Source organism: Micropterus salmoides, unplaced genomic scaffold (assembly GCF_014851395.1).
Source record: "Micropterus salmoides isolate LMB-PRFRI ecotype aquatic unplaced genomic scaffold, ASM1485139v1 Ms_hic_scaffold_14, whole genome shotgun sequence".
NCBI lineage: Eukaryota > Metazoa > Chordata > Actinopteri > Centrarchiformes > Centrarchidae > Micropterus > Micropterus salmoides.
The window spans coordinates 34,050,292-34,067,207 of record NW_024040485.1 but is presented as its reverse complement, the minus strand read 5'-3'; the positions used below and the strand labels follow the sequence as shown (position 1 = coordinate 34,067,207).

At 38.2% G+C, this 16,916-nt stretch overlaps 1 protein-coding gene across 1 annotated transcript; it reads right to left on the bottom strand.

The window, feature by feature from the left end:
- Positions 1-9,953: 9,953 nt before the first annotated feature.
- Positions 9,954-15,761, bottom strand: LOC119901630 (the record flags this gene model as incomplete). The annotated part of the gene is made up of 4 exons (XM_038717205.1): positions 15,710-15,761; positions 15,278-15,621; positions 10,349-10,469; positions 9,954-10,258 (listed from the first exon to the last, which is right to left on the bottom strand). Coding segments are annotated over exons 1-4 (816 nt in total), but the record flags the coding sequence as incomplete, so codon positions are not given.
- Positions 15,762-16,916: the final 1,155 nt, after the last annotated feature.

Here is a 16,916-nt window from a genome sequence, read left to right as displayed (position 1 = left end):
CTTATAAACAACAATAGAAGTGTTAATTAAAGCCTAATAAACTATTAATTGATTAATTATTGCTTATAAGACAATTATAGGCCTTTATTAGAGCTATAAGTTATATATACCTCATGAATGCGAGATTGGACATCACATTGTAATTTGCACTCCTAATACAGCTACCCTTTATACTTCAGTACATTTCTTATTTTCTTAGACAACTAAGATGGTTTGTGAAGGTTTTATCTTGTTCCTGTCGACTTTAAATGTGTATTTTATGACGATAAAATGACAGTTAATTTGAATAGAGTCTGGTGGGTTTGGCGATTTCAGGGATGTTTCATGTTAAAACAAAACGGATCTTACTCTTTAACAAAAGCTTGACCTCAGCTGGGATCCTTTCCATAATGTTGTCAGACACTAAGAATAATTATCTGAGCGTGTCAGTGGCAAAACAAGCACGTTATGGATGGAAACTGAAGGTGTGCAGCGGCATATTAATGTTACATTGTAGCTTGTTTCACGCTGCCACTGCAGCCATCTCTTGGACCAATTTCTAATGTCCAGGTTGAGAGAAAACACCCTAAGACATTATTCAAGCTGCTCTAAAAATCCAAGTGCTAATGTTAGCTTACACGACATGCCTTATTTTATATCTGCATGCTAATGTTAGCTTAAACTACATGCCTTATTTTATATCTGCATGCTAATGTTAGCTTAAACTACATGCCTTATTTTATATCTGCGTGCTAATGTTAGCTTAAACTACATGCCTTATTTTATATCTGCGTGCTAATGTTAGCTTAAACTACATGCCTTATTTTATATCTGCATGCTAATGTTAGCTTACACGACATGCCTTATTTTATATCTGCATGCTAAAGTTAGCTTACACGACATGCCTTATTTTATATCTGCATGCTAATGTTAGTTTAAACTACATGCCTTATTTTATAGCTGCATGCTAATGTTAGCTTAAACTACATGCCTTATTTTATAGCTGCATGCTAACATTAGCTTAAACTACATGCCTTATTTTATATCTGCATGCTAATGTTAGCTTAAACTACATGCCTTATTTTATATCTGCATGCTAATGTTAGTTTAAACTACATGCCTTATTTTATAGCTGCATGCTAATGTTAGCTTAAACTACATGCCTTATTTTAAACTACATGCCTTATTTTATAGCTGCATGCTAAAGTTAGCTTAAACTACATGTCTTATTTTATAGCTGCATGCTAAAGTTAGCTTAAACTACATGCCTTATTTTATATCTGCATGCTAATGTTAGCTTAAACTACATGCCTTATTTTATATATGCATGCTAATGTTAGCTTAAACGACATGCCTTATTTTATAGCTCCATGCTAACATTAGCTTAAACTACATGTCTTATTTTATAGCTGCATGCTAAAGTTAGCTTAAACTACATGCCTTATTTTATATCTGCATGCTAATGTTAGCTTAAACTACATGCCTTATTTTATATATGCATGCTAATGTTAGCTTAAACGACATGCCTTATTTTATAGCTCCATGCTAACATTAGCTTAAACTACATGCCTTATTTTATAACTGCATGCTAACATTAGCTTAAACTACATGCCTTATTTTAAACTACACGCCTTATTTTATAGCTGCATGCTAAAGTTAGCTTAAACTACATGTCTTATTTTATAGCTGCATGCTAAAGTTAGCTTAAACTACATGCCTTATTTTATAGCTGCATGCTAACATTAGCTTAAACTACATGCCTTATTTTATAGCTGCATGCTAAAATTAGCTTAAACTACATGCCTTATTTTATAGCTGCATGCTAACATTAGCTTAAACTACATGCCTTATTTTATATCTGCGTGCTAATGTTAGCTTAAACTACATGCCTTATTTTATAGCTGCATGCTAAAGTTAGCTTAAACGACATGCCTTATTTTATAGCTGCATGCTAAAGTTAGCTTAAACTACATGCCTTATTTTATAGCTGCATGCTAAAGTTAGCTTAAACTACATGTCTTATTTTATAGCTGCATGCTAAAGTTAGCTTAAACTACATGCCTTATTTTATATCTGCATGCTAATGTTAGCTTAAACTACATGCCTTATTTTATATATGCATGCTAATGTTAGCTTAAACGACATGCCTTATTTTATAGCTCCATGCTAAAGTTAGCTTAAACTACATGCCTTATTTTATAACTGCATGCTAACATTAGCTTAAACTACATGCCTTATTTTAAACTACACGCCTTATTTTATAGCTGCATGCTAAAGTTAGCTTAAACTACATGTCTTATTTTATAGCTGCATGCTAAAGTTAGCTTAAACTACATGCCTTATTTTATAGCTGCATGCTAACATTAGCTTAAACTACATGCCTTATTTTATAGCTGCATGCTAAAATTAGCTTAAACGACATGCCTTATTTTATAGCTGCACGCTAAAGTTAGCTTAAACGACATGCCTTATTTTATATCTTCATGCCTTATTTTATAGCTGCATGCTAAAGTTAGCTTAAACTACCTGCCTTATTTTATATCTGCACGGTAACGTTAGCTTAAACAACTCGTTTTATTTTATAGCTGCATGCTGAAGTTAGCTTAAACTACATGCCTTATTTTATAGCTGCACGCTAAAGTTAGCTTAAACTACATGCCTTATTTTATAGCTGCATGGTAACGTTAGCTTAAACAACTCGACTTATTTTATATCTGCATGCTAAAGTTAGCTTAAACTACATGCCTTATTTTAGAGCTGCATGCTAAAGTTAGTTTAAACTACATCCCTTATTTTAAACTGCATGCCTTATTTTATAGCTGCATGCTAAAGTTAGCTTAAACTGCATGCCTTATTTTATAGCTGCATGCTAAAGTTAGGTTAAACTACATGCCTTATTTTAGAGCTGCATGCTAAAGTTAGCTTAAAATCCATGCCTTATTTTATAGCTGCATGCTAAAGTTAGTTTAAACTACATCCCTTATTTTAAACTGCATGCCTTATTTTATAGCTGCATGCTAAAGTTAGGTTAAACTACATGCCTTATTTTAGAGCTGCATGCTAAAGTTAGCTTAAAATCCATGCCTTATTTTATAGCTGCATGCTAAAGTTAGCTTAAACTACATGCCTTAAATGACATGCCTTATTTTATAGCTGCATGCTAAAGTTAGCTTAAACAACTCGCCTTGTTTTATGGCTACATGCTAAAGTTAGCTTAAACGACGTGCCTTACTTTATAGCTGCATGCTAAAGTTAGCTTAAACTACATGCCTTATTTTAAACTACGTGCCTTATTTTATAGCTGCATGCTAAAGTTAGCTTAAACTACATGCCTTATTTTATGGCTGCATGCTAACGTTAGCTTAAATGGCATGCCTTATTTTATATCTTGATGCTAATGTTAGCTTAAACTACATGCCTTAAACGACATGCCTTATTTTATAGCTGCATGCTAAAGTTAGCTTAAACTACGTGCCTTATTTTATAGCTGCATGCTAAAGTTAGCTTAAACTACATGCCTTATTTTAAACTACGTGCCTTATTTTATAGCTGCATGCTAAAGTTAGCTTAAACTACATGCCTTATTTTATAGCTGCATGCTAACGTTAGCTTAAATGGCATGACTTATTTTATATCTTGATGCTAATGTTAGCTTAAAGTACATGCCTTATTTTAAACTACATGCCTTATTTTATAGCTGCATGCTAAAGTTAGCTTAAACAACTCGCCTTATTTTATAGCTGCATGCTAATGTTAGCTTAAACTACATGCCTTATTTTTAAACTACATACCTTATTTTAAACTACATGCCTTATTTTAATCTACATGCCTTATTTCATAGCTGCATGCTAATGTTAGCTTAAACTACATGCCTTATTTTAATCTACATGCCTTATTTTAAACTACATACCTTATTTTATAGCTGCATGCTAAAGTTAAGTGTCAATGTTAATAAAATGTATTTCATAAGCTGCCTATAAATATTAAGATCTTTTAACCCTAACCCACTACAAGTGTCTTACAAGGAAATAACAATTCTGTTAATTTATCAATAACCAGCCCTTATAAAATGTTAATAAACAGCTTAATAATGTTTATGACAGGTAAATAAACATCAACAAGTTCCTAATAAGGGCCTATATGTGTCTTATCAATAATAAATGAGTTAATTGTGCTTTAGTTAACACTTATTTGTGTTATAATATCTTTATAAAGTGTTTGATTATTTTTTAATTACTGCTTATTAACTGTTAATTACTGCTTATTACAAGCACCTTCAAATAAAGTGTTACCGAGACATATTATATATACTGGTGTTCTTAATTCTCTGCAATTATGCTTTTCTTTCTTTCTGATTTTCTTTTCTATAAGTCAGCCAAAGTGAAAGCACTTGTGATTAACTTAAAGAAAATAGAGCTCACAGCCGGATGCTGAGTTCATCAGTCAGTTATCGTCTATTCCATAAACCAATCACAATGTGTTTTAAGACTCCATATTATTGACATGGTGTCATGGTTTTGGGTTTTGATGTTGTTATTTTCTATTTTATGTTGTATCTCCTGTGTCTTGTCTTACTTTATTTCCTGCCCTCGTGTTTTCCCGCCCGTTTGATTGGCTGCCCTGTCCTAATTAGTTTCACCTGTGTCTCCTTAATCTCCCCTCACTTGTGTGTTTAGTCTGTGCGCCTGCCTTGTCTTTGTCTATATGTCAAGCTTTCTAGCCATTTCCCAGTGTTTTCCTGTGTTTTGGATTTTTGGCCTGATGTATTAGACCGTTTAGATTTGGTTTATTGCTGCTTCCTTTGGATGTGTTTGCTATGTGTCTGCCTGTGTGGACCTTGGCCTGCCTCAGCTTGCTGTAAGTCAGTGTACTCTTTCATCTTGAAACCATAAAACTGAACCTGCCATGCCTCTGGTTCTGGGTCTGGTCCACTCCCTCGTGTTCCTCTTTGCCCACTTGAACTTACTGTGACACAAAGATATTATCTCTGTATGTTCCCTTTGCCTATAGGTTTAAAAATCATGATTGAAAAACCCTCGAGGAAGATCATTCAGAGACATCCCCTCCTAATGAAAGGCTTCCTGCTAAGTGTTGTTAAAATGTTTTATACCTATAAGATATTACAAATATTTCATTGATTCATGTAGAATATAAGTAATTTAAGACTTCATCATCACACTGAAGTTTAACAGTGTGCGACTCCCTCTAGTGGACGTTGTGGAGTATTCTGTTGTCTTTGCTCCAAAGGTTTTTGTACAGAGTTTTGGTGTTTCCTGTCACTGTGGGCTGCAGAGCACAGTAGTACACAGCAGAGTCAGACACTGCAGCAGAGGAGATCTGCAGATTCACACGTTTCTCTTCTTTATTAATGTGAGCTGAGAAAACTGAACCAGGTGAATGAATCGATCCACTCTCTGTGATGGAGAGCAGGAACTCTGGTCTGGATCTCTGGTATTGTCGGTACCACTTGATATTGGTGATGAAACCCTCATATTTACAGGTCAGGTTGATGTTTCCTCCCTCTGCAACATGTTCTTCAGGACTTTCTGGCGTTATGCTGTTCATGGAACCCAGGGCTGCAAAATGAGTGATTCATGTCAGTTAGTCTGCAAGAGATTCTAACATCAAGAGACTCAACGGAGGTTCTTGACTTTCTGGATTCATTCAATAAACCAAATGTCTGTTTCTATCATGGAAGTTGTTCCCTTCCACAGAGAAACCTCTAGTTCTGAAATGTAGACCAAATATCTGGTTAATCCAGCAGGTTAATGAGCCTTTCATCTGTGTTCCAACACTCACCTATGAAGTGAGAGCAAAGTAAAAAGAGGTAAAGCAACATGTCTTTGGAGTTGTTAAAGCCAGACAGACAGCAGATGAGCAATGTTCTTCCACTGCAGTAGAATGAAGAAACTAAACAGCCTCTCTGCTGCACAGCCCTTCTCCTCAACATCAAGCTGATTGTGCTTTTAGTTCCTCAAACACTTGTGCTCTGGAGACGCAAACAATCTCATTGGTTGAGTTGGACTTCAGTGGGCGGGGCCTGTTTTTGAACCACCAACGTTAAAGCTATTAAAATATTTGTGCGTCCAGCCGATGTTTGCTTCTGGGAAATGGATCAAACTGAAACTGCAATGTACTGTCATCATTGTTGTCCACACTGGAGAATGTGATGAAGGAAAAAACAGTAATAACATACAGCAAGGGTCGGCTATTAAACTTTGCATTGGAGCAGTTTATTCAACCGTTAGTTTGTGGGTGAGAATATGACATAATATTAGAAGTCATTGTTATGGTGTTGGGTTAGCTAGGTCGGTAAGGTGTAGGACTGTCACTCTCTTCAACAAATGGATTCTGCAGCGAATGTTTCTCCGATCACAGCGTGTGCTGCAGTGTTTTTGTTTTGGGGTTTGATCCTCATCCATCAACCTGGACTGGACTGTCCGCCTGTTTAGACCTTGGCCTGCCTGAGCTTGCTGTAAGTCAGTGTACTCTTCTATTATTAAAACCATAAACCTGAACCTGCCATGTGTCTGGTTCTGGGTCTGGCCCACTCACTTGTGTTCCATCACCCGCTTGAACTTACTATGACACAAGGATATTGTCTTCGTATGTTCCCTTGACTACTAGAATTTTGTGGAAAAGTTCATTTTGTTCTGTAATTTAAGTCCAAAAGTTAAACTTTCATGTATTGTAGGTTAATTACACGTAAAGATAAACTTTTCAGGCCTTTTTAAAAATCTTGATGATCATCTCACAGCTCATCAAAAACCCATATCTCAGAATATTAGAACAAATAATGAATTGTGGACCTGAGAAGAGCCTTTAATCTCTGCCTGGTTCAGACGTCTGACTTGACAGTTGTCCAGAAGACACTCATTGTCCACAAGGAGCCACAGAAGGTCACTGCTGAAAGGGCTGGCTGTTCACAGAGAGCTGGATCAAAGCACGTTCGTGGAAAGTTGACTGGAAGGTTAAAGTGTGGTAGGAAAAGGTGCACAAGCAACAGGGGCGACGAGGAGCTTCACAGGGAGTGGACTGAGGCTGGAGTCATCGAGATCCACCAGGCACAGACGAGTCCAGGAAATGAGCTTCATGTGTCGCATTGCTAGTGTCAGGCCACTCCTGAACCAGAGATAGTCAGAAGAGTCTTACCTGGGCTAAGGAGAAAAAGAACTGGACCGTGGCTCAGTAGTCCAGAGTCCTCTTTTAGATGAAATCCAGGTCCCAGTGTCTGGAGGACGAGTGGAGAGACACAGAATCCAAGTTACTTTAAGTCCAGGATGAAGTTTGGGTGCCATGTCCTCTGCTGGTGTTGGTCCACTGGGTTTTATCAGTAAAATATATTAAGAGTCACTTAAAGTTATTAATTATCAGTATTTGTCTTATTTGTCCTCAGGACTAAAATGTCAAGTTGTATAAACCAGTTTATATTTTAGGAATAAAAGAGCAGTGGAGAGAGAGGACGTCCTTGGTGTTTGTCTCTCAATTTGTAGAAGTTTTAGGATTTGTTGTGTGATTCTCTCTGAAAGTTTAAGTGTGTGACTCCCTTTAGTGGACGTTGTGGAGTATTCTGTTGTCTTTGCTCCAAAGGTTTTTGTACAGAGTTTTGGTGTTTCCTGTCACTGTGGGCCTCACAGCACAGTAGTACACAGCAGAGTCTGTCACTGCAGCAGAGGAGATCTGCAGATCCAGATGTGTTTTATCATCTCTCACTTTAGCAGACCATCTAGAGTTTGTTGCATTTTTTGTTCCAAAGTGTGAGATGAGGAACTCTGGTGGTTTTCCTGGATGTTGTCGATACCAGAAGAAATAATCACTACCAGTTGCTTGTTTAGAGTATTTGTAGGACAGAGTAACAGAGCTGTCTTCTAAAGCGAACTCTTCATTCCTGACTGGAGTGAGTTCTTCACAGCTGACACCTGAAGGAAGAGATAACTCTGTAACTTTACAATCTAAAGGTTTCTATCAGTGAAGCTCTCTTAATGTTGATGATCTCACCTACCTCTTATTGTGAGCAGAAACAAAGTCACAAACAGACTGAAGTTCACTGACAGCATCTTAAAGAGAAAGAGAATCTGTCTGGTTTTGATCAAACACCACTGTGAAAGTTTGTGTCTTTTCTGTCCTTGAGTCCCAGTTTTGCTCCTCCCTTAATCCCTCCCTCCTTCCTCTCACAACTCTGACAAATAGTGAGTTTGTCTCTGCTGTGGTGCTGTTATTCACTAAATGACATAATTTCCATCAGGTAACAAGTAGCTGATAAGGTAACACTGATTGACTCTTTGCAGAACATGTGAAGGTCCTGACTGAGGTCAGTCTTTACACAGACGATATACTACTGTTACTAGTATCTACTTCTGATTCTGTACCTGTCTGTTGCCTTATGATCTATTGCCTACCTGGTTAAAATAACAGATTTGCACATATATTTTCTGAACTTTTATCTTCTGTTGTTTGAAGTTATTGCTGAAGATTTTAGTATCTAAATTAATGTTTCAATCAACTTTTGCTACAGATTCTTTAAATATGTCATTCATTTAATTTCATCCAGCATGTGTCTGGTCCAACTCATAACCGTGGCCACACATTAGATTTAGTCTTTACTCTTCATCTGAGTATAGATTCTATTGTCTTGTTTCTCATCACCTTTGTATCCATGCTGCCTAAGACTAAATTGCATGTCTGTTGTAAGAAGTCAAAAGGTCCTTCATATAAATAGCAAACAATTGAAAGCTGCAAGAGCCAACTACTTCAGTAACTCCTCACCAGTAACCAGAATAATCCTAGATTCCAGTTTAAAACCATTAGACAGACTCATCAACTCTGCTCCCCCTGCCTTACCAGCCTCTTCAAATGCTGACTGTCAACTGTTTTATTATCTTTTTCTAAGTAGAAAATCACTGACATTAGGTCTAACACCTACTACCACTGTTGTTGCTGATATTTCTTATTATCCTGCCTGTCCTGAACTGCTCAGCAATTTTCAGCTAATTTCTTTTCCTGAGCTCATCGATACTGTCTCTCACATGCTTTCCTCTTCAAGCCCTCTTGATATCTTAGCCACATCCCTCCTAACGAAGGTTATAGTGGACGTCGGCCTTTGCTTACCTCACGTTATTAACTGTTCCCTTTCTTCCTGCCGCATCCCTAATTATTTTAAGCAAGCCAGCATTCAGCCTTTATTTAAAAAGCATAACCTTGATTAATCTCTTCCACAGAACTATAGACCCATTTCTAAGCTTGCTTTCATATCCTAAGTTCTTGATGGTGCTAACTCAACTCTTAGCTGTGTTAGACTGGGTTTCACAAACTTCACATTACAGAAACCGCCCTCATTATGGTTACATACGATTTACTGATGCCGATGCTGGGGAGTCACATGTTTTATTGTTGCTCAACCTTAGTAATTCGCTTAACACTATTGATCAAATAATTGAATTTCCTGTCTCCATTGGTACTTATGTTTCATCTTACCCTCTGCTGAAGTGTGGGGTGGCTCAGGGATCTATTCTTGGTCCCATTTTGTTTTCCTTTTATATGCTTCCATTAGGAAACATTATCAGTTATTATAAAAGAGTCTCTCATCACTGCTACGCTGATGATACACGTTTACTTGTCCTTTTAGCCAGATAACATTAGCTGTCAATGTAATGGAGTTCTTGTTTGTTATTGCGAAATGGATGACTTGTTATTTTCTGCAGCTCAACTCAAACAAGACAGAAATAATAATATTTGGCCCTGATCACCTAGTAAGCAAACAGCAACCGTTTATTGGTCCACTGACAACCAATTTAAAACGTTCCACCTTAGAAATATTACCAAAATAAAATCAGCTATGTCCTTTATCTTTTCACACCTGGACTATTGCAGTGCACTGTGTGTGACTCCCTCTAGTGGACGTTGTGGAGTATTCTGTTGTCTTTGCTCCAAAGGTTTTTGTACAGAGTTTTGGTGTTTCCTGTCACTGTGGGCTGCAGAGCACAGTAGTACACAGCAGAGTCAGACAGCTGAAGCTTCTGGATCTTCAGAGGAACTGATTTTGAGGTGGAATCCAGTGTGGATGAAAATCTCTCCTTGTACTCGTCTGCTGTTTTCCCTTCGTCCCGTTGAACGCGGCTCAGTATGAATTCAGGGCTGTTGTTTCCATCCTGTTTGTACCAGAACAAAGTTGGATTTGTGCCACTCGTCTCAAATGTACAGCCAAGTGTTACTGTCTCTCCTTCAGCAGCAGTCACGTCTCCTTCTGGTTGCAGCACGTTGTCTTTTTGTGCTCTGCATTCTGTAAAACAGCAACAAACAGTATCAGTGTGCTGTTAAAGAATCATGTCAATGTTGGATTGATATCAGAGAACCAGAGTTGTGTTCATACCAAGGCACACAGCAGCCAGCAACACTGAGATGAACAGAGGCGTCATATCTGCAGTGTTGAGGAACTGTGAGCTCCAGCAAGTATAAAGAAGGCTGTGATCTCTCTGTTTAGTCTTCATCAACTTGATCAAGTTGGTGGATTAGAAGGAGGAGCCTGATCACAGTGACGGGGCTCATTCACAGCCCTGTGTTATTCCCCGACTGACAACTTTACACTCAACACATTTTCCTCACTCTCTCCTTTCCTAGTGTGACAATTAGGATCAATTAGTGAATGTTTTTAAGATGGTATCAGCATCATATTAAAGGCCTGTCAGTTTGCCAGCCTGTCCACAGCTTCTCCAGATAAAGGGCTAAAATATGAAGCCTGTTCAGAACACATAAGGATCTCCAAAACCAGCTCGGTGGTGTCAACCATTTCAAACAGGATGTTCCACTGAGAGCGAATGGTTAAGAGCTGCTACCACCAGTTTACCACAGTGAAAGCAGAGGCTTCAGCAAACACTCCCTCACTCCCACAATGGGGCAGTCACGTCCTTTCTAGACTCTTCCAAGGGCTGATTTAGGTGCTTCGATCTCTGGAGCTGCCGCATTACTGACAGTGAAAGCAGAGATGCTTGTGTTAATTATGGTTGGACATCTCCCCCTCTAACAAATGAAGGCAGTCTGTGCAAACATGGAGCTTATTCTGTCTCCAAACACTGGTGTGAAACTGGTCATGACTCAGGCTTTGGAGTGAAACATTAAGGTGTTTGCCCATCCTTGTCTGGATGTGAAAGTGCAGTGGGACTCTGGCCGACGTTACATACCAGCTTATTATTATTAAGTTATCAAACTTACAGTCCATAATTTATTGTCAGATGTATTTGAACTTTTTCTTTAGTGAGTCTTCTGGAATAAAGAATCGTCAAGATGTCTAAGAATTTTATTCTTTACAAAGTGTCAGACAGAAGTATTTCCTTTCCCTCAGTTCTGGTTTATATAGCATAGAGCATATCTGCCCTAAATGGTAGGTTTCGTCTCTTTTATTCGATTTAGCAGGAAACCTATTTCAACCCATTTATCAAATTGTCCCATAGATGTTTTATCTTTCTCAGTCGTAAATTTTATAACTGGCAGAAGGATTTTAAGAGCGGTTTCCCACTCAGTTCTCACTTTACTCCAACATATCCCTTATTTGTTTCTCTACGTACCTGTACCTTCATCTCTGGAAATGACACTTATGCTGCCGTTCAGTGGTGGACAGTAATTACGTACATTTACTCAAGTACTGTACTTATGTACAAATGATTATATTCTGTTCATGCCACTTTTTGTGTCTCCACCAAACTCAGACTGAGAGATTGTTCTTTTTTCTTCACTACAACAGCTTTTGTTACTTTACAAAGTAAGCATTGTACTACATATGAAGAGTTTATAAAATATAATGTTTTGTAATTAATTTAATTACCCAACAGTTTATTCAAGCACAGCTGAAACAATTAGTTGGTTGAAAAAAATGTTTTTATTGGCAGCTGTTTTGATCATTTGTCATTTTTCATGTCAAAATATTTCATTGTTCCAGCTTCACAAATTAATTATTTAAAAAATTTTGATGTAGTGTTAATAATATTGAGGTTTGGATTGACATGAACAATTTTAGGCCAATCTCTCCCTGCTCTTTCAAAAATCTTGAAATCATTAGTTGCTATCCAATCATATTTGGACTTGCAGAACATTTGAAATTAAATACAATCCGGTTTCAGGTCAGTGCATAGTACAGTAACCACCACTTTAAAAGCTATGGATGACTTCAACGAGGCTATAGATAACAAATTTAGCTGTGTATCAATGTTCAGAGAACTTACGGAGGCCTTCGGTACTGTGGACCATCCATCACTTGTTAATACCCTGCTGAGAGCAGGCATTGGATGCGAAGCGTCTAAATGGTTCCACAGTTACCTGACCAATCATTCACAAATGGATAAACATGGCAACGACATGTCAGATCCAGTCCTTGTTAGGAAAAGTGTTCCTCAAGGCTCAGTTTTGGGACCCTTGCTTTTCCTAGTTTACATTAATAATATTTGATGTTTAAATTCTGTAAGGATCATCTGTATGCAGATGACACAGTTCTGTACTCCTGTGCCCCCACAGCAGAGTTTGCCTTTTCAAATGTGCAGGCAGATTTTTATACCCTGCAATATGCTCTGTCAGATATGAAGTTAAATTCCCACAAAACTAAAGTTATGATTTTTGCCACTGGGCGAACAAAGGTACCACCCCTCTACATCACGACCCTGTATGGAGTCTGTATCCAGTCTGTTGATAATTACAAATATCTGGGAATCTGGTTTTACAAAAAAAACTAAATTTTAAATACCATGTTGATTATCACGTTGACTTTTCTGTATAGGTGAAAGTCCTGCTTTTCCATGGCTTTAGAAAAACACTTAGTTGCTGGCCTTTTTCTGCCACAGATTGATTATAGGGACACTACCTACAGGTTTGCCTCTCTGTCCACCTTGTCCAAACTTGACCCCCTTTATCACTCAGCTCTCAGATATACATTATTGTATATTGGACAGACTGGAAGGATGGTCATCCCTTCACTTGCAAAGATATGTTAGGTAGACTTCCAAATTATTTAAACAGGACATTTTTAACTTTACAAAGCAGTCATAATCTCAGGTCACATAATGGGCTACAGTTCAAAGTGCCTGCTATCAGAACCAGGGCAGGTACTCAAAGTATAAAAGGGGCACATGGAACAAGGATTTAAATAGGGCTGTTCTCAAAATATTGATACAGAAATATATCGTTATGTATTCCTTGCTGATATGCGTATACTGATGCTTCTGTATTGATACATCAGCGAATGGTATGACACAGTTTTGAAAAAGAAACACAGGGAATACCCAGCTCTTGCTTTAAACACTGTGGGCTGTTGATGGTGTTGCTGGGGATGTTGCTGCTGATACTACTGGTGGTGATCTGTGACTATCGATATTATAACAAACTTAGGAGATATTAGCTGATTAAACAAATATGTGACCATGACAAGATGTAAAGATTGCTGACAGTATTTGGAACTGGCTCACAGTGACTGACCTGCTGTAGTGCTGCAGCCGCTGCCAAGGCTGACTGCTACGATAAAATAAGAGGGAGATGGTCACAGAGACTGCTGCACACCAAAAGCTGCAGGTAGAGGAAATAAGATACCAGGTTCAAAACTGTGTGGGAAATAATCTGAGAAGGATACAGTACTGGGAGAAAGGACGAGGTCGGCCAAGGCAGGGTTAAGAGTGAGACAAATCTATAGACAGGTGTGTGCGTGTGTCTATAGGCAATATTTTGATAATGATATATTTCACTGTGAAATTTGGAATTCTTTATTACATTTATTTAATCTTTTCTAAAAAGCATTCAATATATAATATATTTTCATGTCTGCCATCTCCTTTTACATGTTGCTACATCCCGAACCCCATTACCCATAAACGTGAAATAAAAACAAATAAAGGAACAATTACTAAAATAACTGACAATGAAAATAATAATAATTTGAAAACCTTTCAAAACAATTATTATATTTGATTCTATTCTGAGTTTCCACTGGTTGTCCTCTGTTTGTGGCATCCATCTATCTCTCTCTTTCACTGTCTCTCTTTCACTCTTTCACTATCTATGTCTTTCACCATCTCTTCAGTATCTCTCTCACTGTTTCTGTCTTTCACTATCTCTTTCACTCTCTTTCACTATTTCTTTCCCTGTCTCTGTCTTTCACTATCTCTTGTTCATTATCTTTCACTGGCTCTGTCTTTCACTATCTCTTGTTCATTATCTTTCACTGGCTCTCTCTTTCACTCTCTTTCACTATTTCTTTCCCTGTCTGTGTCTTTCACTATCTCTTGTTCATTATCTTTCACTGTTTCTGTCTTTCACTATCTCTTTCACTCTCTTTCACTATTTCTTTCCCTGTCTCTGTCTTTCACTATCTCTTGTTCATTATCTTTCACTGGCTCTGTCTTTCACTAAGTCTATGTTTCACTATCTCTTGAGTATCTCTCTTTTACTATCTCTATCTTTCACTATCTCCTTCACTATTTCTCTTTCACTGTCTCTGTCTTTCACTATCTCTTTCACTGGCTCTGTATTTCACTATCTCTTTCACTATTTCACTATTTCTTTCCCTGTCTGTGTCTTTCACTATCTCTTGTTCATTATCTTTCACTGGCTCTGTCTTTCACTAGGTCTATGTTTCACTATCTCTTTCACTATCTCTTTCACTGTCTCTGTCTTTCACTATCTCTCACCCAAAGCCTTAAAGCCAACCAACCCCGTGACATTGCAGGTTATAGTACTGCACAATGGTGGCGCCCTTTCAGTGAAAGATATGACAGTTCTTCTTTTCTTTTGTCTTTTATACGTTTACATTTGTCATGTTTCTTGTATAATTGTTGATCGTAGTGGAAATCCATTGTGTAAATGATGTAAACTTGATTGACTGCTTCATTTCCCTTTAAGGTCTCAATGCCATCATTGTTCCAAACAAGTACAGTTTTACTTGTGCTGTCCTGCTTTTGAGCAGGGACTTGTAGGTGGGAATTAAACAGACATTATGGTGAGAGGTGCAAATGGGGGTTTAGTATTACAGTCTACATATTGCTTCAAACCAGGCAGCACAGCTTAAAGCTTGCAATGGTTACAGTCACCAAGCATTTCAATTGTCTGTGAAAACAATCTGCTGGAGTACTATTGGAGATACTTTGAAAATACTATGAACATATTCAAGTTCTGTTATTTGTTTATTGTGTTTTATCTGTAGTGCTTCATTTAATGTTGCTTCTATCACCACTAAAACAAATCCTGACTATATCATAAACCACTGAAGTTTAACAGTGTGTGACTCCCTCTAGTGGACGTTGTGGAGTATTCTGTTGTCTTTGCTCCAAAGGTTTTTGTACAGAGTTTTGGTGTTTCCTGTCACTGTGGGCTGCAGAGCACAGTAGTACACAGCAGAGTCAGACAGCTGAAGCTTCTGGATCTTCAGAGGAACTGACTTATTCTTGATTGTAGCATTAAATCTGTCTTTCGTGAACTCTGCATCAAAATCTGTTGTTTGTGAAATACATTTCAGCATGTACTTTGGAGACTCATTTACTACTTGTTTGTACCAGAACAAGTAGGGGTATTGGTCACTAGTCTCAAAAGTACAGTCAAGTGTAACTGTGTCTCCTTCAGCAGCAATGACATCTCCTGCTGGCTGGGTCACTCTGTCTTCTCCTTTACACTCTGGGGAAGAAGAGAACATGCAGAGGAAGAGATGGATCAATAAAGATGATTGATTAAAGGAGAACAATCAGTAGGTTTAAAGAGTTACCTAGCCAGAGAGTCAGAATCAGGATGTTTCTCAGCCAGTGGTTCATGTCTGCAGTGAGAGGGGAGGAGAGAGAGGAAGAACATTGATACTCTGATGGATCTGGGCCTTCACATCATTGGCCCTTCCTCTTCATCATCTGTTGAGGAACTCTCAACATTTACATCTCATTTACATCTCAGCTGTTTAGCTGATGCTCTTATCCAGAGCAGCTCATAATGAGGAGCTTTAACATGTGAACTTTCTGTTACAACAAAGTCTCTTTAACCACTTTTCACCCTGGAATAGTTAATTCATCAACATGGGTCTGTAATCATTTTAGTTTGTCTCATCATCAGTGATACCAAAGCATTCTGTGTAGAAGAAGACTTCCTTGTGGAGTGCCTTACTGTAAAGAGATAGCTGTTGTGTTTTAGTTCTATTGTAACTTGTCATTAGATTGTGTTGTCAGTGTCCACTTGGTGGCGCTGCTGTTCAGTAAAAGGAGGAACCAAAGTGAGTAAATCTTCAGAGGAGCTGTCAGGTTTTTGTACAGAGTTTTGGTGTTTCCTGTCACTGTGGGCCTCACAGCACAGTAGTACACAGCAGAGTCTGTCTGCCTCGACAGCAGCGACGTCTTCTCGCCTGATGGGATGTCAGCATGGCTGCAGATGTTTACTGAATCCAAAATCCAGCTGTCTGGGCTCCTGGCACTAACATCAGATACAGTAACTGGTCACATTACTCTTTTTTTGCCTTTAAACGCCTCCAGCCCGCCACCTCGCCATCTTCTGTATGGGACAGTTGGTTGGTGTTTGCAGCTCTGCGCTGCCCTCTGCTGAACTGAAATGCAAAACACACGTTCACTTTTTCTCCTGTGTTGTGATTTGATTTCATGCAGCGTGGGCATTTATGTAAGTCAGTTATTAAAGACAAAGAGCTCATAACTGTCCTTTTATAAGCTACCATGCTTTTCATTTCAGTAAGACAGTAAATGTATGGATAAAAAGACATGAAACCAGGTGTGTTGTGTTTCACTTGTTGTGGGGCCGGGCTACATCATTAGCATTAGCAAATCTCTCTTAAAGGGGACCGATTGTGCTTTTCCATATTTTCTGTCAAATGTTCATGTTAAACATGGCCAAAGCTTCTAATAGTATAACAGTAATAGTATTCAAAAGAAATCTGACTTCACACGGTCTTTGTGGATGCTGTCATTTGCGCACAGCCC